Source organism: Physeter macrocephalus, chromosome 14 (assembly GCF_002837175.3).
Source record: "Physeter macrocephalus isolate SW-GA chromosome 14, ASM283717v5, whole genome shotgun sequence".
NCBI classification, from domain to species: domain Eukaryota; kingdom Metazoa; phylum Chordata; class Mammalia; order Artiodactyla; family Physeteridae; genus Physeter; species Physeter macrocephalus.
The window spans coordinates 13639152-13666282 of record NC_041227.1 but is presented as its reverse complement, the minus strand read 5'-3'; the positions used below and the strand labels follow the sequence as shown (position 1 = coordinate 13666282).

Sequence of the window (27131 nt, the reverse complement as noted above, 5' to 3'; positions counted from 1 at the left end):
AGGGGATGGCCAGACAGGAATAATCCTGACCCAGTGACTCCCTACCCCCCACCCATCTCTAGCTCTCTCTGTACCCTTCTCACCCGGGTTGGGAATGGCTGTCAAGCAGCATCAGATGTCCGCAGAGCTCACCAGCCTCTCGGGTATAACAATAGGCCACCTTCCTCAGCCCTGGATGAACATTGGAATTTGCTGAGAATGCCCAGGTCCCACCCTGGAGGCTCTGGTTTAGAGGCTCTGGGGACTCAGTATTTTTAAAAGCTCTGTATAGGTCATTCTTTTGGGCAGGCAGGGTTGAGAAGACTCCCCTGAAGTTAGAGATGGGGAACTGAAGCCTCCAGTGGCTGCCCATGACCTTAGAGGGGGTGAGTGCTCACCAGTTTGCCACAGTCCTCACCTGTCCGCTTTTCTCAGCCATGGAAGCTAGTTGCTGCCAGCATCGGAGTTGGAGAGCCCTGATACAAAACTGTACGTGCTATAGACGAGGCAGAGGAAGCCATTCATACACACACGGCTATGAACAGTAATTATCTGTAGCAATTAAAATTAGGAAGGAGGGAGTTTCACTTTTTCTTTATGCAAATGAGTAATGTGAAAAAATTTGATACCAAGCATTATTTTTTTCTAATGATGATGATAAAACCAGTGAAGATGAAGTTGAAAAAAACTTGGAAAACCAAGGTGCTACTCAGCCCCTAGCAGCTCAGCTACTCTTAACCATTTATTCCGGGTCATCCCCGTACTTCCTGTGACCACGGTGACCCAAGTGACCACACGAAAACAGGCCAAAGTCTCCAAAGGTTCTGACTTCCCTGGGTCCAGAAATCACAGGCTGGTTAGGAGCTTGGTGCTTATGTAAGATCTTATTCAAATAATAACAATCTCTGAGTTTATATCGGGTGGGGGAACTGAGAACTTTCACATTTGTAATCTTACAGCAGCCTCAGAACAGACTGGGAGAGCTGGGCAGGGGTTATTACCTTCCTCTTTACACCTCGGGAAACTGAGGCCCGGAGACATGGGGGAAGCGTGGGATCAAGATGACCCACTGGGTTAATGGCAGAGCCGGGCTTGTTCCCAGGACTACTGATTCCCCACCCCTTGAATCTCACCCCACCTCCAAAGGCACCCACCTGGCTGTGACCTGGAACAGATAACTCTAATTGAACCTCCCCGGTATGACTGAAATGTTCTTGAAGTCTGGCACACAGAAGGCTCTCAGGAAAGAGTTCTTGTATCAGATTAGGTAAACAGCACCCCAGGGGAAGTCAAAGGTCCCCAGGATAGGCAGTTTTACATCCATTAATTTACTTAGTTCTCACAACTACCTGGGTGGTAAGGATTAATATCCCCATTTTACATATGAGGAAACAGGTGTAGAACAGTTCAGTAACTGGTTTGTTTATTTATTTCACACACTTATTGATTATCTACTATGTGCCAAACAGTGTTCTAGGTGAACAATACTATAGTTCATAGCAATGAGAAAGATTGACACAAGCTCCCATGGAACTTGGAGTCCATGGAGGAGACAGGTAATAAACAAATCCTTCTCAACGAGCAGTCATAGGAAACTTCAACCTGAATCAAGGTGCAGGGTCTTATTACCCACTCTTTCCAATTCCTGGAACTCTTATAGTGGTTTTTACATAATAGCAATTGTATAACTGCCACGTATTAACCATGTCTATGTGCCAGGCTCTCATTTCTCATGTAAGCCTCACAACGATATGTATGAAATGGGTGGTTTTGTCCTCATTTTACAGATGAGAGAAGAGCCTCAGGAAGAAGACCCCTCTCCCAGCCTCATGAATGAAGAGGGAAGAGGAGGGCAATGCTTAACTCAGCTTACAAGATTGCTTTTGGAATGACAGCATCTTGGGCATTCCTAAAGGAAAGGCATGGGTGGCAACCTAGCTTTCTTTGGGCAGAAAAAAGGAGGGGGAAGAGTGGTAGAGTTTAGATTCAAAAGCCAAGTGGGCCTCTTACTGGCTGAGGGACTTTGGGCAAATACTTCACCACTCTGTGCATCAGTTTCCTCCTCTGTAAAATGGGCATGATGATAGGGCCACCCTTGCAGGGCTGAAGTGGAGGATCTAATAAGAACATGCATGTAGAAGGAGAAGCCACCACCCATGTGGCCCTGGTCCCCCAGGCAGTGCAAGGAGCAGAGTGTGTAAAAGAACTGAAGAGAAGCAGCAGGGCTGACCTCCAAGGCTGAGGATCCCCAGGGTCTTGTCCAGCGAGCCCTGCCCTGCCCCAGGCTCTATCTTGTTCTGGCTTGTAAGCACAGATTCCAGATTCAGACAAAGCTCAGTAACTAACTCACCATGTTGCTTTGGGCAAAACATTTTGCCTCTCTGACCCTCAGTCTCTTCGTCTGTAAAATGGGTGTCATCTACTTCATAGTACTGTCATGAAGATTAAATGAGCTAATGGGTATGAAAAATTTAGCACAGTGTCTGGCATAGGGTGGGTCTTCAGGAAATGGTAGCTCACATCATCCTTATAGTTGCTGCTCTGGGTGTCCCTCAGGGACTTAATGCCTCCAGGAGCCTCCTCGCCCCTATCCTGGCCCATAAACAGAGTCTCCACTCCCTCCACTCCTGTCCTTACCTCCTGCCACCAGGACAGAGCACAGAAACTAGATGAAAGAGAACATATCTCTTTGCACTGGAATTACCCGTTTTAGGTCTTGGGGCTGATCATTAACTAATCCCCGCTCTCTGATCCCGCCGCCTTTGAAAGCAGGGGTCTGCCCCAGCCTCCCAGGGTCTCCTGCCTCCTGACATCCTGCAGCGTACGGGAAAAGACTCTGGATTTCGCATGACGCTGTGTGTGACCTTGGGCAAGTCCCTTCCCCTTCCCGAGTCTCGGGTTTTTCAACTTCTTTCATATAATGAGGGAATTGGCTTTCACACTTTTTTTTTTTTTTTTTTTTGCCACTAAACTCTTAGAAAAAACATCTTCTATGGGAGGCAGAACAACAGAGGTTAAGAGTACAGGCGCTAAAGTCAACCAACCTGGATTCAAAATACCAGAGCTGCTGTTTTGGAATTATGTGACCTTGGGGACTACTTTAACCACTTTTTAAATTTCTTCCTCCATTTCCATTGCTCTGAATGAGGTCAAAGCTAGCTCCACGTCATTCAGATGTAAGGCCCTTAGATGAGACCTTGCATAAAAGTAAGTACTCAGAAAACATCGGTGATTGTTACTTGGAAGCTCAGGGTATAAAGTATGTGAAGTGGGGGCAGCCCGGTTGAAATGAGAGAGCAGAGTTAACTGCTTGCTGCCACCCCAAGGTGACTATGAGGTATTCTCTTGGAGCCCCAAGACTCAGGGGAAACACTTTGAAAGCTGACAAAGCCAAGACTAGGCTCCTACTAAGGAATACTAGGGATCTGCAGACTATGGTCCACGGGCTGAATCTGGCCTGCTGCCTGCCAGCTGCAGTTTTCACATTTTTAAGTGGATGGCTAAAATCAGTAGAAGAATAATATTTTGTGATGTAAAAATTTTACAAAATTTTATTTGTTTGTTTTGTTTTTTTGGGTTTTTTTTGTGGTACGCGGGCCACTCACTGTTGTGGCCTCTCCCGTTGCGGAGCACAGGCTCAGTGGCCATGGCTCACGGGCCCAGCCGCTCCGCAGCATGTGGGATCTTCCCGGACCGGGGCACGAACCCATGTCCCCTGCATCGGCAGGTGGATTCTCAACCACTGCGCCACCAGGGAAGCCCTACAAAATTTTAATTTCAGCACCCACAAGTAAAATTTCATTGGAACACAGCCACGCCCACTCATTTACATATCGTCTATGGACGCTTTCTCCCTGCAAGGGCAGAGTTTGAGTAGTTGTGACCAAGTGGCCAGCAAAACATATTTTACTGTCTTGTCATTTACAGAAAAAGTTTGCCAACCCCTGCTATAGAACATCTCTTCCCTTCCATGTGGAAGACTTTGACCTTGCATAGATCCCGGCTCTACTATTTTACCAACACTATGATTGATTCTTCACCTCTCTAAACCTCGCCTGTAAAGTACTTATAATCATTTCTAGCTTTCAGGGCTGTCATGGAAATAAAATAATCAAGACCCTTTACTGCATGATGGGGAAATACCCATACCACAGTAAGTAAGATTAACATAGGTGGCACATGGATCAATATTTAGATTTTTAACAGATATATATTTATTTTCATGCATATTCGAAAAAATATAACTAGCACACAAAGCCCATGGTTTTGTGGAAAATGCTGTGTTCACTGGAGTAAATGATCCAAAGCTACTGCAGCAGATCTACGATCCCCTCTCTCAACACGCACCTTCCATCTTTGGGTCCTAGGTAGCATCTCTCATCTGCACCATCCTATTCACATCCCAACCAGCAGGAGTAGAAAGCAGGAAGGGCAGTACTCAGAAGCTGCACACACCATTCCCACTCATACCCCATTGGCTAATCTTGGTCACATGACCACATCTAATCACAAGGGAAGCTGAGACATTCAGTCTTTTCTCTGCACAAGCATGTGCCCAGGTAGGGGTTCTATTACTAAAAGAACAAAGGAAGAATTAATACTGCAATCTCTGCCCGCATATATACCAATTTAAAACTTCCTTTTAAAATACATGTGTGTAAAGAAAGATGTTTTAAAGCAGACGGATGTGGCAGCCATTTTGCAACCATGAGGGAAAGACCAAGGGAATCACAGAGATACCAGTGAACAACACTGACATCCTTGTGCCTCTGAAATGACCCTGGAACTGCCCTTTTCTGACTTTTTGACATTTGAGGAAAATAAACCCTTGTTCATTAAGTCACTGGCAGACAGGCATCCTTTTACCTGCAGCCAAAAGAATTCTCACTGATGCAGCTGATTTCATGGGGAAGAGAGTGGGCTCTGCAGCCAGACTGCCTGGGTGCAAAGATGGGGTCTACCATTTGCTCGCTGTGTGACTTGGAGAAGTCAGTTCCCCTCTCTGAGCTCTCATTTAGTCACTTAAAAACATGGCAGCTACTTGTGTTTTGTTTTCTTTAGAACACAATTTCAGAGATTTAAGTGAATCCAATCCCTCATTTCATGGCACGTTCTCACTATCTGTTGCACAAGGCCACTCTTTTTGTTTTATTTATTAATTTGGTCCCTTTTATCCCCATTTCCCAATCCCATCCTTCCCAGAGCAACCACTGGGATGCGTTTAATGTGTAGCTTTTCCTTTGTTTATGTTCTTGCAAACGTTTTGTCTTTTGTGAGTATTTTTAATTTACATAACGATATTGTGTTCTATATCTCCTTCTGGCTTTTCCAATCACCGCTAGGTTTTATGAGATTTATTTATAGAACTATGTGTCCCTCTAATTCTTTGTTCCTAAAAGCAGCATAGTGCTCAGTGACGTGCACCCAGCACACTCAATCTCCTCCTTTACTGGCGATGGTGGCCATACCACAGCCCTAAACCTAACCCGAACCCGAACCCTAGCCAGCATACCACAGGGAATGCTGCACTAAACATGGTCATACGTGTCTCCTCATGAACCTGTGTCAGAATGCCTTTAGCACTTGCATTCAGGGCCAAACTTCTGGGTTCCAGGGTATACGCACTCTTAATTTGATTAAATATTTGTAGAATACCCTTAAGAAAGGCTGACTGTCCACACTGTCTAGCAGCACACAGAGTTCCAGTGGCTCCCATTCCTGCCAACACTGGGCACTATCCAGCTTTCTTATTTTTGCCAAAATCTCATTGAAATAAATCTCATCGTTGTTTTAAGTTGCATAGTACCTACTTCATGAGGCTGTTTCGAGAGGCCAAGGAGTTAATGTATGTAAAGTGTTTAACTCATTGCTTAGTACATAGTAAATGCTCAATAAATGCAAATTTTTTAAAAAGGTACCATGGTTTGACTTAGTGAATTCTCAGTTATTATTATTAAACTTGGCACACAGTAGGTGCTCAATAAGTGCATCCCCTTGGCCTTCCCCAACACCCTCTGGATGTCCCCACTCCCACGCTTCCACCTTGGTGAAGTTCCTCCCAGTCCCTTCCCACAGACTCACCTGCTTTCTCTTCACTCTCCCAGCTGAGGTCTTTACGAACCTCCTGGCCAAAGAGACTCTTCAGGATGGCGCTGGCGATGGGCAGCATCATGGCAGTGGAGGCCGTGTTGCTCAGCCACATGGACAGAAAGGAGGTGGTCACCATCATCCCTAGGATGAGCCTGGGAACAGAGGGAGTTAGAGGCAGATCTAGAACTGGGGCCTCTGGTTTGTATCTCACTTGTTTACACATGAAAAGTTAAGGCCCAGAGAGGACAAGCTAGTGACCAAGTGGAAACCAAATCCATTCACCACGCTTATTCTAGATCTAAGGAAACTGACTCAGTGTATGTAAGTGAACTGACCTCAGGTGCCCAAGGTAAAATGGTTCTAAAGACACACCAACCCTGAAATTTTCTCTCCTTTGCCCACAAATCCTGGATGGCTCCCATTGCAGAATAAAGGTGTCTTGGTTTGGCACCAAGACTCTACACTGTTTCACCCTAAGTGGGCTTCCCAGCCTCCTCTCTCCCCCTTCCCTTCCCACTTCTCCCAGGCACCCCTGCTCAGGCTCTGCTGAGTTTCTCACCAGCTCCCAAACACACCTTGATGTCCTGCCTGCCTGCCGTTGCTTGGTCCCTCCCACCAACAGGAATCTAAGTTTAGTGATTTGCTTTTCTTTACATTGAACTCTTAATCCACCTGGAATTTATTTAGTTGTATAGAACAAAGTCGGATCTAAGTAGAATTTTTCCTAAAGAATACACAAATTATTCCAACACCCACCACTTCTTGAATCCTTCCCTTTCCCACAGATTTAGATTTCTTCCAGATTATTTATTCTGTGTTTTAAAAATCTATTTCTGAACTAGTGTCATACTGTTTTCATTGTTGTAACTTGAAAACATGTTTGACAGCAGCCTCATCCATTCTTCAAGGCCAAATGTAACCTCCTCCAAGAAGTCACCCTATATCTCTCGTGTGCTCATATTGCACCATGTGTCCCTTAAGTATTAAATTCTGCTCTGTGTTGGGATCAGTTCTATAGATGGAATCTCTCCCATAGGAATGACAGTTCCTCCATGAGGAAACAGCTACAGAGCCTAGCAGAATGCCTGGCCCAGAGCAGACGCTAGAAAATCATGAGTTATTCAGAACCTCCTTCTCCCTCATCGCCACCCCCATCCCCACCACAAAAAGAGCTCTCAAACCTATCCATTCAGTCCATCTCCATTGCCACCACCCTAGTCCAAGGTGGCACTATCTCTCGTCTGGATCCCCAGAACAGTCTCTTACCTGGGCTGCATCCAGCTTCTCACCTTCATCTGATCCCCACATGGCAGCCAAGAGGAATTTTTAAAAAATGCAAATCTGGTCATGTCACTCCCCAGCTTAGAATTCTTTAAAGCAGAGACTGATAACCAGGGGGGCCATGGATATAATTCAGAATGGACATGATAGGGGAAAATACACCTCTATTTTACTAACATCTAATAGAAATTAAATATTTCCTTCAGTGATAAACATAGGCAAAAAAGTTCAGTATTATTAGAAGGGGAGGACTTCCCTGGTGGTGCAGTGGTTAAGAATCCACCTGCCAATGCAGGGGACACGGGTTCGAGCCCTGGTCCAGGAAGATCCCACATGTCGCGGAGCAACTAAGCCTGTGAGCCACAACTACTGAGCCTGTACTCTAGAGCCTGCATGCCACAACTACTGAGGCCCGCGCGCCTAGAGCCTGTGCTCCACAACAAGAGAAGCCACCACAGTGAGAAGCCTGCACACCACAACGAAGAGTAGCCCCCGCTCACCACAACTAAAGAAAGCCCGCGTGCAGCAACGAAGACTCAATGCAGCCCAAAATAAATAAATAAATAAATAAATTTTAAAAAGTTTTTCTCTATTAGAAGGGGAGTTGGTTACCAATAAAGATCACAGACACTTCCATATCACATTATAACAGTTGAGATATCTTGGAATATCATTGACAGTCAGAACTGCCTCAAAACTACAGTTATGAGGCTGTTGCTAGATCTCATCATTTATTGTGTTAATAAAGAAGTTCATATAGTATTCTATCACAAATTTGTGTGGTTTTTAAAAATTGTTTGGATAAGTGCATTTTGCTGTAATTGTTGTGGTTGTTGTTTTAAATCCTGTGTGTTGTGCTTTATGCATTTAAAAACTTTACTGGGAAGGAATCCTTAAGATTCAACAAATTGCAAAAAAAAAAAAGAAAAAAGATTAAAAGAACAACAATGACGTTATTTTAAAGGCCATTCAATCATCTTAAAATAAAAGTTGGAATCCTAGCTAGGGGGCCCGAGGCCCTTAGGAATGGACCCTACCTCCCTGCCTCTCCAAGGCCATCTTTCCATCCACTCCCCACCCACCATGTCACCTTGGCTGGTAAATAGAAAACCAGGATGATAAGAGCCAGCATTTACTGTGCAGGTCCAAGCTACTGTATCATCATTTTAGAGGCAAAGAGAGGCTAAGTCACCTCCCAGAGCAGGAAGGGTGGGATTCAGCCCCAAGTAGTCTGAGTCAAACCGCTAACATGGCCCCCTCTAAAACTACTGGACAGGAATCCCTGGGTGTGAGGTCTGGGAACCAGCATTTCAACTGATTCCCATGTGATTCTTACGTACTTTCGAGAACTGCCCAAGGGCCTAGCACTGTGTCTGGCACACAGAGCGGCTCATTAAGTATTTGAGAAATGAATAAACAAGTGGATGGTGGGACATGATGAGTTTGTTGCCCTGGATGACCAGAGCAGGAAGAGTGGGTTTGGGCTCCAAGAGCTGTGGTCCTTCTGCCTCGCCACCTCTGGGCTGGACCCATTACCTGGCCTTACCTGGCCGGCTGCACCCCAGTGAGCATCAGGACCTTGAGGGCAATTCTCCGGTGCAGGTTCCACTCCTCGATGGCGCTGGCCATGATCAGACCGCTGAGGAAGAGGAAGTTGGTGTCCAGGAAGTACTGGGCGCAGACCATGTTGGAGGGCAGGATGCCCAGGAAGGGGAAGAGGATGATGGGAAGCAAGGCCGTCACTGAGAGGGGCAGGGCCTCTGTGCACCAGTACACCGCCATGAGCAGGATGACGAACAGGCAGCGACCTTCCTGCAGGGGGGAGATGCAGGCCCAGGAGGGTCAGCAGAGCTTGGGGTGGCAGAGAGAGGAGAGGTCCTGGGGCAGGGCCCACCAGGGCCCATTCCTCGGGGAGGCAGTGGAGAGGGTACGTGCCCAAGGCTCAGACTTTGAGCTGGTGGTGTCACCTATCTGAGCCTCATTTTGCTCAACTATAAAATGGGGAAGCTATATCTGTCCATTTTATAGGATTGTTTGACAATAAAATGAAATACCCCATTGTCTTAGAAGTAGATCCTGAGATGAGCATGAGAGGGAAAAGTAGTTTGCTCGACAGGGAATCTCAGAAAGTTCTGGAAGGGCAGTGAGGAAGTGAAACAGAGAAGGACGCCAAGACAGTGTATTAACAAGAAGGTTACTACGGAGGGCAGCTGGGGCTCAATCTTGATGGGGACCCTAGAAGACAGTGTAGATCATGCCTCAGAGTAGTCCCCCTGGGAGGCAAGGAAGCTGGCTATTTATCTGCCAGCTCTTGGTCATCACTGGTTGAGGGCTGCTCATGGGAGCGTTAACTCTCCAGCACTTTGACCTGCCCTGTGCAGCAGCCAGATAACAAGTTCACACAGAGCATCCAGGCCTCTGCAAGAAGCTATTGGCATGTGCAGAATGGTAACGGCCAACAAGGATGTGGACAGAGCACCAGTAGCAAGTGCCGCATCCACACACGGCATTTAGCACAATGTCCAACACTTGGCACCCACTCTATAAATAGTAATAATAATAACTGATATCTATTGGGCTCGTAGGTACCAGCTATTGTTTATTCCTCACAAAATCCCAGTGAAGTACGTATAATTATTATGACCATTTGGTCGATTGGGAAACTGAGATTCCAGGAGGTCAGTAGCAAGGCAATGGTTGTGAAAACAAGACAATCTGCCTCCAGAGCCAACTCTCTTAACCAAGTACCCCACAGCTGTTATCAGCTGAATGCTAGAATCTATGCATTCAGGTTGACAATGCAATTTCAAAGATTCAAAACAAAACGGATCTGTGGTTGCCAAGGCTGGGGTTAAGATGTTTGTGTTTTGCGGCGGGGAGCTGCAAAGGAAACTACTGGGGTCACAGAAATGTTCTAGACCTCGATTGGGGTGGTGGTTACATGGGTTTGTACATTTGTCAAAACCTGTAAAACTATTCACCTGCTGATGAAACAAGAGCGCAGTAATGGTAACATCTTCTGATAACATCAGTGTCCCACAGGATCCATAACAAATAGTGTCTTATTATTCCCATAGTCACTATTTAAATAAAACTGCCTACTGCCCTGACCTTGCTTTCTTATATTCTCTCAAGGCAATGATCTTGCATGTTCCAGTGAACACGGACTATTTCTTGGATTTGGTGCTGTCTAGTGCCATTTATTCTTCTTACTTCTTACTCATAGTAGGTTTTGTTGACTTTATTCAGTTTCCACAGCACACTGAACTGAATTCTATCCTAACAAGCACCATCCTAATAGAACATATCCTCAGGTACACAGGACAGGCATCAAACTATGTGCAGACACTATGATTAGTTAATCCATCTAAAGGGGCAAGGTCCAATGGTCCAGGGAGACCAATGAGATGGCTTTGGCAATAATCCAAGCAACAGATACTGGCAGCTAGGGTCTGATGGGAGCAGTGTAGGTAATGAGAAGTCTTCAAATTCTGGATCTATTTCTAAGCTAGCTTTGCCAAGGATCTGTTATGATGTGTAAGGCAAAGAGAGAAGCCCAGGGTAATTCTAGTTGTTGACCTCAATGGAAGAATGAGGTTGTCCCTTACTGAGAAAGGGAAGACTATAAGACACACCTACATCCATTTCCAAATCTTGAAAACACAACCTGAGACTCTGCTTAACACACCCAACATTGGAGAATTTCCATTTCCCAAGTGCCTTAGCTTTTGTACCAGTGTTTACATTCTCTCATGCAATTTACAGACCTACAAAAAGTCTCTTGCGGAGGGAATTTTTGTAAAAGAAATCCTCTTTTCCCATTTGTCTATTTTTTCTTCTGTTGCCTGTGCCTTTGGTGTCATATCCAAGGAATCATTGCCAAATCCAATGTCCTGAAGTTTTTGTCTTATGTTTTCTTCTTAGATTTTTATACTTTTAGGTCTTATGTTTAGATCATGAGCACATTGAGTTCATTTTTGTATGTGATGTTAGATAAAGGTCTAACTTCATTCTTTTGCATATGAATATCTAGTTTTCCCAGCACAATTTGGTGAAAAGATTGTCCTTTCCCCATTGAATGCTCTTGGGACCCTCTCCAAAAATCATTTGACCATACACGTGAGGGTTTATTTCTGGGCTTTCTATTCTGTTCCATTGGTTTATATCTGTCTTTTTGCCAGTACCACACTGTTCTGATTACTGCAGCTTTGTAGTAAGTTTTGAAATCAGGAAAACTTCTGAGTCCTCCAGCTTTGTTCTTTTTCAAGATTGTTTTGGCTATTTGGGGTCCCTTGAGATTCCACATGAATTGTAGGATGGGTTTTCTATTTCCACACAAAAAAAAACCATTGGGGTTTTGATAAGGATTGCACTGACTCTTTAGAACACTTTGGGTAGTATTGATATTTTAACAATATTAAGTTTTCCAACCCATGAACACAAGATATGTTTCCACTTACAGTCAGTCCCCTATTTCTGATGGTTCAACTTAACGATTTTTTAAACTTTATGATGGTGCAAAAGTGATATGCATTCAGTAGAATTTTGAAGTTTGATCTTTTTCCAGGCTAGCAATATGCAGTCTGATCCTCTCTCCTGATGCTGGGCAGTGGCAGCGAGCCTCAGCTCCCAGCCAACCACACCATCATGAGGGTAAACAACCGATATACTTACAAGCATTCTGTACCCAGGCAACCATTCCGCTCTTCACTTTCAGTACAGCATTCAATAAATTACATGAGATATTCAACACTTGATTATAAAATAGGCTTTGTGTTAGATGATTTTTGCCCAACTGTAGGCTAATGTAAGTGAGCACATTTAAGATAGGCTAGGCTAAACTATGATGTTGAGTAGGTTAGGTGTATCAAATGCATTTTTGACTTATGATATTTTCAATTTACAATGTGTTTATTGGGATGTAACCCCATTACAAGTTGAGGAAGATCTGTATTTATGTCTTTCATTTCTTTCAGCCATGTTTTGTAGTTTTCATTGTACATGTCTTTCACCTCCTTGGTTAATTCCTAAGTATTTTATCCTTTTTGATACTGTTGTAAATGAATTATTTTCTTAATTTCCTTTTTAGATTGTATAGAAATGCAACTGATTTTTGTGTGTTGACTTTGTATCCTGCTACTTTGCTGAATTCATTTATTAGTTCTCACAGTTTTGAGTTCTTGGAGTCAGGGAAGAATAATTGTAAAACAAATCAACACCACTTGAAACAAATATTTTAAGAGGTCAGATTATTGGACACACACTTTACAGATCGAAAGCAAAAGCAATAATATGGAATCAAATACCACGACTAAAAATTGCCTACGTTTTGATTTCCTAACATCTTTTTGGTTCCTATACCAGGCAGATTCCTACATATCAGGGATAAGAGATCTTAGATAATCACAGATTTATAAGTATTTATAACTTCCAGCTCTTTGTCCAAGCAAAATTGTATATTGAATCACAATATAAAACAGACAAACCCTGAGAGTAAAATTTAGTTAAAAGGAGTTTTCCTGCGAGAAGTGGGATGAGGAGCTCTCTACTGGGCCCCCTGTTCGCTCCCTCCGTCCCACCCACCCTGGCAAACCTAATACCTCCCTGATCCAGGAATTCAATGGAGGACAGTCAGACCATTGCCAAGCCCCCTGCTTTACGGATATGAACACTGAGACCAGAGAGGCAACAGATAGGTGTCAGGCATATTTCTAGAACCCCAAACTGGGGTTTCCCAGGCAGCTGAGATCCTGCGCTGCATCTGTTATAGAAAAGGACCTCTTTGTCTCAATGGGTGCTTGGAGCCAAAAGGCATCGTTCCAGGGTTCCACAGAGGCAAACAAAGGGGCAGACCCAACCCAGGTACTCCTAGTACAGCAAACAAAGATGCAGGAAAGTGGCAGCACAACAAACAGCATCCCATTTACAGAAGCTTCTGGAATGCCCACGTTCTGCCAGTGGAGTTTCAGGGACCACCCGGGAAGCCAATGAATCCAAAGGTTCAGACCACAAAAAAGCAAATTTGGCCAGCAAGGTCTTCTTAGGGCTTGGACCCTGTGAGTCCACAAATGGACCCGAATATAAGCTAGAGACAGTTTTCATAGCTCAGAGAGGTCAAGTGACTAATCTGAAGACACACAGCTTCCTAGAGATGGAGCCAAGTTTTAAGTAGAAGGCCATGTCCTGGCTCCTTGTGTGGCAGAAGCGTGATACCACTTGTCTCTATCCCCTTCTCCTGCTTCATTTTTCTTCATATAACCAATTGCTGCCACCTGTATTAGTCAGTGTTCTCCAGAGAATGGATAGGACATATCTAGATACATATAAGAGGAGATTTGTGATAGGATTTGGCTCCCACAGTTATGGAGGCCAGGAAGTCTCACGATTTTCCATCTGCGAGCAGGAGAACCAGGAGAGCTGGTGGTGTAATTCAGTCCAAGGTCAAAGCCCTGAGAAGCAGGGGGACTGATGGTGTAGGTTCCAATCTGAGTCCAAAAGCCCGAGAACCGGAAGCACCGATGTCTGAGGGCAGGAGAAATGGATGGCTCATATTGAGCAGAAGGGAATTTGCCCTCCTTCCACCCTTTTGTTCTATTCAAGCCCTCAGCTGACTGGATGATGCCCAACACATTGGTGAGGGCAGATCTCAGTCTACTGATTTAAATGCAATCTCTTCCAGAGACATCCTCACAGATACACTACGAAATAATGTTTCACCAACTAACTAGGCATCTCTTAGCCTAGTCAAGGTGACATAAAATTAACCTGAAAGCAGATTTTGTACTTTACTGGTTTTCTCTTCCACTAGAATGTAAGCTCTAGGAGGGCAGGGATTGTGTCCCTGAAGCCAAGAACAGTGCCTGGCACATAGTAGGAACCCAAAATATTTATTGAATAACTAATACGTGCTTCTGCAACTCAGACAGTGCTTACAACATGTTCACTATCATCCATTCAGCAAACATTATTCCTGACCATGTGCTAAGCACCAGACTGGGAGTTGAGACTATGAAAATGACTGAGACATAGTCATGGCACTTTTACCAGGAAATCTGACAGTGCCAATCACAGGACCATTCTCAATGGCTAGTTCTTCTCAAACTCAAATGACCTTATCAGACTCTACCCACCAAATATCCTTCAAGCGGCGTGCTGGTAAATGTTTAACAACTGGCTCTCTGAAAAAACTGTGGGTGTGTATGTTTGTGTGTGTGTGTAAAAGTTCTTGATTTTTATTCAATTCAGCTAAGAAGTCACTCATGTCATTGACCAGTGAGTTTAGTTCCACTATGAATGTCGGTTATGTTTTCATTTACATTATTATTGTAATGTAATGTATTAAGACAAAACAGACACAATGAAGGAATATGTCAGAACGTCACTCGCTTACCAGTGGTGTGTCTTCTTTACTGAATCAAATAATGGCTTTCAAATACCAGAAGAATAGTTCCTCATTTTTTGTGCTAGTCACAATATAACAGCTATAGACAACACGTTTTAAGTGTGATCTGTATTACTAACTTTTCCCATTACCTTCTTAAGTCTAGACGAGCAACCAAACAATGAGCTAAGCCCTGATTTGTAGTGTTTACTGATTTCTATGGTGTAAATACGCCCACATGGCTGATTTCAAGCCACCAAGTTACATCACTGAGCACAGTGTTGGAAAGAGATGCACTGTATCACAACACTCCGCAGTATTTCCTCCGCACATATAGATGCAAATAAGAGTAGATGTAAATAACCTCAAGACCATAGATAATAGTAAAACAATCAGGAAGTGATGAGTTTTGACTATCTATTACCTTTGTTTTGATATAATTTTTTAACCCCAATTAATAAAATTTCATTTAAAATAGTATCTATGTTTAACAACTAACTAGCAAAATTCATGAAAATGTAACCATTAGGTCTCGTGAGCCAGTACATGGGCTCCAGTCATTCTGTGGGCCTCCAGGCAGAAGAACATCCATGGAAAGCCCCCAAGGAATCTGGGTCACGTTCTGGTGCAGACTTGACATTCTTCAACCCATGTGTGGTATCATGCTCCATAATGCATCCATTGTTTAAAAATATACAATTATTTGCTGTCATAGTTGGAAACTTGCTGCTGGCGTTGGATGACACAACTATCCTGTTTTATGCACCACCTGACAGACCAATAGGTATTCCAGTTCGAAGAATATATGTCTGTCTTAATCAGCTCAGGTTGCTACAAGCAAATACCACAGGCTGGGTGGCTTAAACAGCAGACATTTATTTCTCACAGTTCTGGAGACTGGAGGATCTAAGATCCAGGTGCCAGCAGATTTGGGTTGTGCGGAGAGCTCTCTTCCTGGCTTACAGACGGCTGTCTTTTCCTTATGTCCCCACGTGGTTCTTCCTTGGTGCCAGGTATGCAGAGACAAGCTCTCTTCTTATAAGGGCTATAATTCCATCATGGGCACCCCCCCCCGCCCCCGCCCTCATGAACTAATCTAATCTTACAGATTTGAAAGGATACTAAATGGATAGTATGAACTACTTCATACCAATAAATCTGATAACTCAGAGGAAACAGAAAAACTTCTTGAAAAACATAACTTATTCAACTATCAGAAAAAGAAAAGCTGAATATTTCATTATCTCTTAAAGAGAATCAATCATTTAAAAACTCCCCTCAAGGGCTTCCCTGGTGGCGCAGTGGTTGGGAGTCTGCAGGGGACGCGGGTTCGTGCCCCGGTCTGGGAAGATCCCACATGCCGCGGAGCGGCTGGGCCCGTGAGCCATGGCCGCTGCGCCTGCGCGTCCGGAGCCTGTGCTCCGCAACGGGAGAGGCCGCAGCAGTGAGAGGCTCGCGTACCGCAAACAAACAAAAACTCCCCTCAAAAAACAACAACAACAACAACAAAAACCCTCTAAGCCCTGCTGACCTCAATGGTAATTCTACTAAACATTTAAGGACTAAGTAATACCGATCTTACACAAACCCTTCCAGAGAATAGAGAAAAGAGGAGCATTTCCCAATTCATTTTGTGAGGCCACGGTAACCCTGCTACCTGAGTTATCCTTACAAGGGCATGAAAAGAAAAGAAAAGAAAAGAAAAGAGAATATGATAATGGTTGAGGTCAGTGGCATGAAAAGCCACCTGGAAAATGTGAACCCTAAGAAGCTCTGTTCAGAGCTGCCTTTTCTATCCTGCCCCACATCACTATGCAGGAGAATAATTATGATAATAATGACAACCAAACCCACCAACATGTTTTGAGTATTTATTAAGTTCCAGGTATTTTACATGTATTAATTCATTTAATGAGAGGTCCTATTATTTTTCAGAGGGGATTATAAATGACATCGATTTAGTCATGCATGTAAAGCTGTGACCCAGGTAATCTGGTCCCAGGGTAGCGTTGCTCTTCATGAACTGCATATCTAAACAGAAATTCTAATCTTTAAACTCTCTTCCCCTAAACATTTAAAGGGCTCCGAGTATAATGAGAGTTAATGAACAAGTACTTACAACTGGCCAGGTACTTTTCCTAATAATTTACATGCATTAACTCATTCCGTTCCACAGCCACGCCTGGAGGCAGGTATTATTATTTCTATTTTAGCGGTGGGACAACTGCGACAAAGAGGGTAAGTCAGGTAACCTGCCTGAGGTTGCTGAGGCAGAGCCAGGATTTGAACCCAAGGCGGTCTGACTCCAGAGTTTGCACTCCGTACCACTCCGCATCTCTGCATGATCCATGGGTGCCCTTGCCACATTCCTGCAGCCTCTAACTCTCTAGCATCCCTGGAATCTCTCACATTCCTAGACCAAAAGAACCCCTCTCAAGCCTGGCCTTGCCATCTATGTCCCTCCATCACTTCTCGTCTGTGCCCCACTGCCTCCAAAGGGCATGCTTTTAATAATCACCATGTCCCCTCCCAATTCTCCCATCCAGAAGCTTCATCCTTCTTTCCACTTTGGCTCTTTTTCTCTAGAGAATAATCTAACTGGAAGCTGTAGTCCTCCCTCTCTTCATAGGACAGCAACCACCACCACCACAGTAAGACTACTAAGACCAAACATTTACTGAGAATGTACTATGTGCCAGACACCATTCCAACTACTGTCCCTGCGTTATCTCAGTTTAGTTGTGATTGTCTCAACAGCCTTATGAAGTAGGTCCCGTGATTATCTCCATTTAACAGATAAGGAAACTAATGCACAGAGTGATTAAGTAACCTGGCCAAGGTCACAAGGGCAGCCTACTGGATAAAACAGGCAGGTTCCCGGGCCTCTGCTTAGCATTATGTCAGTACAGAAGTGGGAGGTGGGGAGAAGCTAAGCAGGCTACTTCCAAATGTCCAATCAGCATCCGGATGAATAGCAATGAATGAATTTTTTAGCATAAGTATAACCCATGTAACATTTGGAACACACTTATACTAAAAAAATTATTCACTGTTCATCTGAAACTCAAAGGGAACTGGGCACCCTGTATTTTATCTGGCAACCCTAGCTGGACAAATACTCCAAAGACGTGAGGAGGAAAATCCCGAGTGTTCCTTGCGGACCAGAGGTGGGTCACCAGGGCCACTTTAAATCCTGCCTAAGAAGTCTGCTTCTATCCAACCTAAGTGTCCGTCACCAGATGAATGGATAAAGAAGATGTGGCACATGTATACAATGGAATATTACTCAGCCATGAAAAGAAATGAAACTGAGTTATTTGTAATGAGGTGGATGGACTTGGAGTCTGTCATACAGAGTGAAGTAAGTCAGAAGGAGAAAAACAAATACCGTATGCTAACACATATATATGGAATCTAAGAAAAAAAATGTCATGAAGAGATTAGTGGTAGGATGGGAATAAAACACAGACCTACTAGAGCATGGACTTGAGGACATGGGGAGGGGGAAGGGTAAGCTGTGACGAAGTGAGAGAGTGGCAGGGACATATATGCACTACCAAATGTAAATTAGATAGCTAGTGGGAAGCTGCCGCATAGCACAGGGAGATCACCTCTGTGCTTTGTGACCACGAGAGGGGTGGGATAGGGAGGGTGGGAGGGAGGGAGACGCAAGAGGGAAGAGATATGGGAACATATGTATATGTATAACTGATTCACTTTGTTGTAAAGGAGAAACACACTATTGTAAAACAGTTATACTCCAAAAAGATGTTAAAAAAAAAAAAAGAAGTCTGCTTCTATCTAGGACCCCCCCCAAAAAGTTCACACACAGCAAACCAATGGAAAACCAGGCACTGGAGGGGCGCAGCCTATCAGAGAAAATGTATCCCACAAGGAAAGTGTTCCTGGAGTGGGGACCCTCTATTCCCCCACCTCCTGCAATGCTCGCAAGACAATGTGTCAGAGGACGTACCAGGCCCCCAGTGGGGGAAGCCAGCCGAACAGAGGAGCCAGGAGGCACTCACCTGCTCCCCAGGCTCCTCTTGCCCTCCTGGCTTCTCTCACACTGGATGTCAGAGACCTCTCTCTAGAACATGAGGAAGAGGAAAAATTTAAGGGGGAGTCCGGGAGAGAAGGATCTCCCTCTCAGTGGCCCCCAGCCCGTGGAGCACCCAGGTAAGGGAGGGAAAAAGACTTCTTCGAACCAAGTTCCACATTTTGATCCTTGCCTGGAACTGAACATTGCCTTTCTGAATAGAGATCGTGTTTGTATATTCAAGTAATTGGAGGATTTTAATTACTTCTCAAGAGTGATGGGGAAAGTCACGGTCTGCAGGAGTTTTAGTCCAGGTTATAGGGGAAGAACGTCCCCTACTGAATACATTTTAGAGCAATAGCTGGAGAGAAGAATAAACATGACTTTTTTAAAAAAATTAGCTTTATGAGCTATAGTTTACGTACAATAAAATGCGTCCATTGTAAGTGTACAGTTTGCATTTCAACAAATGTACGTATCCATACAACCACCATCCCAATCAAGACATAGAACATTTCCAATAAAGAAATATACATACAAAGGAATACTACTCAGCCATAAAAAAGAATGAAATAATGCCATATGCAGCAACATGAATGGATGTAGAGATTATCATACTATGTGAAGTAAGTCAGATAGAGAAAGACAAATATATGATGTCACTTATATGTGGAATCTAAAAAAATGATACAAATGAACCTATTTACAAAACAGAAACAGACTCACAGACATAGAAAACAAACTTATCAAAGGGGAAAGGTTGGGGGGATATATTAGGAGTTTGGGATTAGCAGATACAAACTACCATATACAAAATAGAGGACCTACTGCATAGCCCAGGGAACTATATTCAATATCTTATAATAAACTATAATGGAAAAGAACCTGAGAAAGAATATATATATGTATATATGTATAACTGAATCACTTTGCTGTACACCAGAAACTAACAGAACATTGTAAATCAACTATAGTTTAAAACAGAAGGTATAGAATATTTCCATGCCCCAGAAAGTTCCCCTTAGCCCCTTTCAGGTCAATCCTCACGCCCCCTCCAAAACACTGCTGTGATTTCCATTGTTATAGATTGGTTTCTCCTGTTCTTGGACTTTACTTAAATGAAATGATGTACTTTTGTATTTTCTGCTCAGTATAATGCCTGTGGATTCATCCATGAAGTTGCATGTATCAGCAGTTAATTCTTTTTTACTACCGCATAGTATTCCATCCTGTAAATATACCACTCTTTCTTCGTACCTCTTCTTGCTGGTGGAAAGTGGAGTGTTTCCATTTTGGCATTATTATGAATAAAGCTGCTGTAAATATTCAAGGGCTTCTGCTTCGGGGGTGACATCCTGCCAGTTGTTTAGTGCAATGTATTAATTCTGCACATTATAGAGTGGGGGAGGAAGGGGAGAAGTGTTGGTAAATTCTGGCTGCAAGTGTTGCCTTTCAAAGGCCTTGAGTCCCAGGCATGCATTCTCCCTCTCCCTCTTTCCCCTCTTTTCTCTCTCTCTCTGTTTCTCTCGCTCCCTCCTATTCTCTCCTCGCTCTCTGGGTGCTCTCGCCGGGATGTCAACATCAATCCTTTGTGGAGGAATAATTCCAGATACAGCATGTGTCAGCCAGGGAGGTGATGTGAGGGAAATGGCAAGAGTTGGGAAGTCGATCCTTGGCCCACACGGGGCTTGGGCAGTGAGGGGGTCAAGAGTGTTGCATTCCCTTGCTGGTTAGGGATTGCAGCAGGGCCGAGGTGACCCCAAATAGCTTCCCTGCCCCAGCTGAGCCTCCTGTGGGCAAACTGGATTCAGAATTGGCATCTGGATGCCAGACATCTGGTGAGGAATTAATAAGTACTACTGCCCCTCACCCCCACCCCTCCATCCCGGTGGGCCTCGAGGACAATAACTGGCTTCCGGAGAGCAAAAGTCTCCCAGGAGGCATGGAGGCAGGGACCAGAGAGCTGACCTGTGGACACTAAGCGGTGGGCTCTCAGAGATCCAGCGGGCCAAGCCCATTCCCACCTCCAGGTCTTTGCACCTGTTGTCTCCTCTGCCTGGCCCGCCTGGCCCTCACTCCTTGATCTCTGGCCCCTTGATCTCTGCCCAGCTCACTCCTTCTTGTTGTTCGGCCTCATCTCAAAGGTCACCTCTTCACAGACCACGCTATTGTCTGTTGTCTGATCTCCACCATCCAGCCTTGTTCTTGTCAAGCACTTACCAATGGCCGAAGTATTTCTTGTTTGTTCACTTATCATTAGCTCTCTTCCCACCAGACTGTAAGCTCCATACAAACAGGGCCCTTGTCTGTGTTTGTTCACCTCTATCTTCAGGGCCTTGATGGACATTTGTTAAATGAATGATTAAGTGCTCTAAATCAGGCATCACAAACTCAAATGCAAGGGACAATTTAATGAATGAAGTGGGCTGGCATTAAGAAATATCACCTTGTTTTCTCAAGTCTGATTTGCAATTCTGACAGTGTTGTGGGTACAGAAAACCATCCTTTCAGCAGGGAAAAAAATGCCCAAGTTTGATGATAAATTACAGCTGGCATTGGGCTTTAGTGTCATGGGTGCAATAGGGAGGAGTGGGGACTGTGGTGAAGTGGGGAATATAGGCCCCTTGGAAACAGCAACTGCTGCTCAGCTCCTGACTGTTGCCATGGGGAAACGTGGGGCCCATGAGGACAGGTCTCCTGTTTTTTCAAGAGAAGCTTGAAATTGTGCTTTTATGTGAAATCTTACCATTTTAAATGATTTGCTCATTAAAAGGAAAGTGTGGGCCAAAAAACACATCTGCAAAATGCATCAGACCCATGGTCACCACTTTATGACCTCTCGTCTAAATGGTTTTAATTAGTGGAAAATCCCAGAAAAGTGCTCACACATACACAACTTGGAATCTAATGTCAAGTTGTTCACAGATTACTAGGAATCAAGACGCTCTGTGAAAAATCCCTGCTCTCTCTTAAAATCCCCATTTTACAGGTACAGAAACTGAGGTCACAGGAGGAATGATCTCTTCAGGACCACGTAGAGCACAAGAGAAGATCTCATGGCTCCCGGTCCAAATAGTGGATCAGGGAGTGGGGTCCAGTGAATCCATGATTTTACTCCAGTGCACAGCACAGCACATCTGACCCACCTCTACCTCTGGGCCCCCTGTTTGGTGAACTCAGAGCAGCCACATGGACACAGGGAGAGTCAGTCTGCGTGTCGGCAGAATGGAATCTTCCTTTGATCCCTCAAGGGCAGATTAGGGTAGAAGGAGGGTAGAAGGCTAGAGTCACATGATCCCGAGACCCTGTTCCTTTGAATTTTAACTTCTGGAGTCCAGAGGTGGGGGAAAGTGTCTGATCTTGCAGGCTCACTTTCTGGGTCATCTCAAGAGTCAGCAGTCTGCCACTTTGCCACTTTGTTCTGTCCAGAGGCTCAGCTTCAGGAAGGGGAATCTTGCTGAGGTGGCCCAGGGTAGACGGAGTCGTGGCTCCAGGTGAAACATCTCTCACATCCCCAGCCTGTCCCCTCTGCCAGCAGAAGCTGGAGTGACTCAGCTTAAACCTCCAGGGGTGGACAAGCCCGAAGGAGACTGCAGCCTGAGAAGACAGGGGCCAGAAGCCAGAAGGCTGGTCCTAACTATGAAGGCTGATTGATCCCACAGACCAGAATTTGGAAGAACTTGATGTGGATGTGCTTGGGAGATGGCTGAAATGGAAAGTGATCAGCTTTCTTTTTCAGAAGGGAAAAGAATGCCAAGGAAATCTCTAGGGCTGGGCTGTCCGAATATAGTAGCTTCGGGCCACCTGTGGCTATGTAAGTTTGAATTCATTAAAGTGAAATGAAATTTAGAATTCCAGTTTCTCGGTCACACGAGTCACATTTCAAGTGTTCCATAGCTATGTGAGACTAGTGTCTACCTTTCTCGATGGAGCAGATCTAGAACATCCCCATCACCACAGAAAGTTCTGTTGGACAGAGCTACTCTAGAGAATTCGGGACTGAGGGCCAGGAAGTCTGGGTGTAGTGGTTTGGCCACTGAATTCTTGTGTCAAGTCACTGAGTTCATTCATCTGCAAACTGGAAATAATAATTTTGCGATGTCTACGTCACAGAGGATCCCATTAGAATGAATGCACGTGAAAGCATTTTGAAATACGTACTTGACAGGCAGACTATTTTAGGAGTGAGATTATGAATACATGTGTTCATTATATGCTCTGCTTTTCCGAATTTCAACAATAAACATGTATTTTTTTTAAAGTGGACGTTCCCTGAATACACAGTTAATATATCTGTAAAATTCTGGGGTTATGCTTTCTTTTTCTGAGAATTAGGAGATATTTCACTGTGCAGAAATTTGAGGCCAGCCTGATTTCTTCCCTCTTACAGCTCATCAAATTTTTTGCCTGGATAGCCATAAGATTTTTTTGGCTGAATCCTCAAGTTCATTCATGTTACCATGATATAGCTCAGTGTTGATGAGTCTCTATAAGTTTTTTTCTAGAAGACAGAAAATTTGCATGTGTTTTAAGTTAGTTTGGTTTCAGAGACGTTTTCTACTATTAAAGATTCCAATATTGTTTTCTGTTTTACTTGTTTGACTTCTTTTTCTTTCTTCTTCAGCAATACCAATTATGCAGAAGTTGCATTTCCTTTGTCCCCCCATTGATCATTTTTCTTCCATCCTTTCTTACTCTTTCTTTCCCACTTCATTTTGTTCAATCTTCTTTAGCCTGTGTAACATGTCCTTGATTATGTTTTTAATATTTTCCATTTTGCTGTTTCTAAAAGAGCTTTTATAATAGAGTGGCTTCACTTTTCTCCTCCCTCCACTTCCAGAAGACTGCTTTTTTCATCTCCGTCTACTTTTTATTATATCTTCTTTGACACTTTTATTTCTCATCTTGAGATTTATTTTAGGAAGGCCATCATTTCTTTAATTTTTTGTGTATTTCACAGAGAAATGTCTGTTCAGTAGTTTCTCTTCATTACACAACTCTTCCAGTATTTATTCTTTGTCTACTTTTCATTTGATGTTCCCTTTCTTCTTATTTCTCACACAGACTTTTTGTAGGTCCCATGCTGGCTACTTATCACAGTTCTTTGTTAAATAAAAGAAAGTGTGGGGAGAGGGGCTAGGAGGAAGCTGGGGCAGCAGGTGTCTATGCAGTAGCCCTGTGGATTATCTCAGAACCCTTTCTCACCACCACTGCCCTGAAATATATCTCTACTCTAAGCAATAGACTTAGTGTGGAGATTAAGTGTAAAGACCCAAGAATGTCACAGTTCTTCAGTATCTCCTTGAGTAAGTCTCTTCGACTTACTGAGAGAGAAAATTAGAACCCTTACAACCATATGGTTGATCGTTACCCATCCTTCTCTCACCTGCCACTTTAACATCCTGCTTCTTACCAATGGTCTTCGAGCCTCTTCATCCAGTTCATCTGAACTCTGAACTGTCACATGCATTTCAGCGACTCTCCCTTCCCGTGTGCATGCTTCAGGCTTTGCCGGGATTAGGAAGGGCTCAGAGAGTTGAAAAATACTTCTGGAGAATTCTGCCTCCTGCCCAGGGGCTGCAGAAGCTCTTGGTTCCCTCCTGCAATTTGGTCCAAATCCTACCACCATTGTCAGCTCTTCTTCACAAACCATGGGTGGGACTGTGGTCTGCCCTTCTTTCAGCAGAGATGGCATTTTCTTCTCCATTTGTTGCTTTTTGTTGCTGCTTTCAGACTGCTTCAGAAAGGTGAATGGAATAGAAAAGTCTGGACTCCACCAACTTAAACCAGAAGTGCCTTCCACCTAATAATTTTGTCATCAGAAAGTACTATATTTCCTTTCGCTTATCTGTATTTTCTAATCTTCCTTCAATAAACATGCACTGTAGAAATAGTATGGGCTTTGGAATCAGACAAGCCTGAGCTATAAACTCAATCCTTCCGCACTCTAGCTGTGTGACCTAGTTTTTTAACTGCCCTCACCCTCAGTTTCCCTGTGTGCTGTAGGTACATAATAATAGTACCTACCTCGGAGAGTGATTTATTTCATATAAAATAACCACTGACCCAGTGATGAACACGTGGGAATGCTCAACAAATATGAGCTATTGTTACGTTGTAATAATTGTTAAAAATTATATATTAATGTTACTTTATTCTTAATACAAGTTTAATTTCTTAACCACTGAGCTTTAAATACATTGTTCTTAAATCTTTAAATAAATCCTAAAATATCAGAGCCAGAATGAACCTGAGATTACTTAATCTAGTGGTTCTCAATAGTGGATGGTTTTGACCTCCAGGGGACAAAGGGACATTTTTGGGTGATTGGAGGGGACGATGCTAGTGGCGTCTAGTGGGTGGAGGCAAGGGATGCTACTAAACATCCTACAGCGCCCCACAACAGAAAATTATTTGTTCCCAACAGGATCAATGTCACCAGTGCTGAGGCTGAGAAACCCTGGTCTAATTTAACCCCTAATACAATGACTGCCCAGAGAAGGAAAGTGGCTTGCCTGAGGTCACACAGCAAGTCAGAAGTAAGGACTTGTTTTATATTGTTTCATGGAAAGACCATTGCGCCCTGAGGTTTATCAGACAGCAGGAGTTGGGAGCTGGGCTGTGACCAGGGTGAGGCAGGTGCATGACTCTGGCAGTGAGTCCCTCCTTAAACTTTGTTTCCAGGGTGCCTCGCCGGGTTCTCCCTAGTCCTGACCCTGGTTGGGAGCAAGAATTGGGCCAGGGGTCCCCTTAGTCCCTGACCGGCCTGATTCATGCCAACTGAACCCAGACATTTCTTACAGGAAGCTTTATAATCCCCCCACCAAAGAAATCCCAGCTTCTCAGGCTCAGCCAATCCATAACCACGGGGATTAAAGTCTGCAGGCAAAACACGCAGAGGTGACAGGGGAGAAAGAAGAAAGTGCCATGTCAGGCGGTTAATTTTTGAGCTGGGGAATGATTTCTAGGCAGACACACGGCAACTTTTCCCCCATTGCCCCCAAGTCTGCCCCCCTCACTCAGGAAAAGAAAGAAAGAGAAATGGTGTGTTCTCCGAGCCCAGGGCAGGAGCTGTCTGGAAACTGCATCCACCACCACCTTCCCTCCTGTGCCCCATCTCCCTGCTGGGTTGAGTTTTTGTCAAGGCCCTGGGCTGTGACCAGGCTCTCAGCAAGCACTGGAGGCTCCATGCCAGGCCCTTCAGGGAGCAGGACCAGGGCCAGCTGCCCACAGTGGTGCCCTCCTGCTGTCCACTAGAGGCCCATTCCCCACGGGTGTCCAGGGCCAGGGCTGTGGGAAGCCCTGAGCATTGAACTCTAGAAAGGCCAAAGCCATGCCTTAAACCTCTCAGTATCCCCTCATCACCCCCAGCCCAAGGCTGGGCCTACACAGTGGTCAAAACCCCTGGGGCCACTCAGGGCTTGAAACACGGTGGCTCAGGCATCCATGACTGGTGTGAGTGGCCTTGGGCAGGCTCGGAGCTCAGTTTGCTCACCGATAACCCAGGAACGATGGCATCTCAGAGTCACAGTGGTATAGCACCTGGAAAATGACCAGTTCCCGAGAAGCTGGAGGTGTTGGGGTCAGCAGAAAGAGCAGTGGACAGGGAGCTAGGAGACGGGGGCTGAAATCAGGACCTGATGCCAAGAAGCGGAGGAACCTGAGTCACGAGCTTGGCTTTCAGTGCCAGGGTGCCTGGGCTCGAATCCTGCTTCTACCGCTTCCTAGAAAAGTGACTTAACTCCGTGCCTCAGTTTTCTCATCTGTAAAATGGGGATGATGATAATGATGATAAGAATTTCAACCTCATAGAGTTATTGCTATGGGGATTAAATAAAGTGAATGTAGGTTGAGTGCTGGGAGCAGAGTGCTGGTAGAGTAAGGAATATATATAAAATGTTACCTCCTACTGATGTAATCTGTTACTTTTGCACATTTCTTGCCCTCTTTGTATCAGAAGTTTCATCTCAGTGATCCCTAAAGCACTTCCAGTCTGCCATGTGGGGATGAAGGCAATGATGCTAGGTAGATATTGACCCCAAAAGGAAAGGAGTTTGGAGCACACACAGCAGGCCCAGGCAAAGGACCCAGCAAGATGAGACAACCCAGGAGAAACCCTCTCCGCTGAGGCCAAGAGGCACTGAGGCATGAGCCTCCACTTGCAAAAAGGGAGTTAAGTAAGGCCAGCTGAGGCTCTGGGTGTAAGGCCACTAGGAGTCAGAGTTGCCGGTGCAAATCCTGGTCTACCACCTACAAGCTTCAAGCTTTGGAAGGACCGGTGGCCTTTTTCAGCCTTTGCGTCCTCATCCGTAAATCAGGATGCTTACTACGCCATCCTGAGAGAGCTGGGAAGGAGATCAAAGA

At 44.5% G+C, this 27131-nt stretch overlaps 1 protein-coding gene across 2 annotated transcripts in view; it reads right to left on the bottom strand.

The window, feature by feature from the left end:
- Positions 1–27131, bottom strand: part of SLC13A3 (solute carrier family 13 member 3) — a 93641-nt gene that overhangs the window by 37040 nt on the left and 29470 nt on the right. Inside the window, exons 3-4 of one of the 2 annotated variants that reach the window (XM_028499070.2) lie at positions 8897–9162; positions 6061–6221 (exon numbers count right to left, since the gene is read on the bottom strand). In XM_028499070.2, coding sequence (XP_028354871.1) covers positions 6061–6221; positions 8897–9132 — 397 coding nt within the window. In that variant the 5' untranslated portion in view covers positions 9133–9162. Of the gene's footprint in view, positions 1–6060; positions 6222–8896; positions 9163–27131 lie in introns of those variants that run through there. The other variant, XM_007115546.4, reaches the window with a different exon arrangement.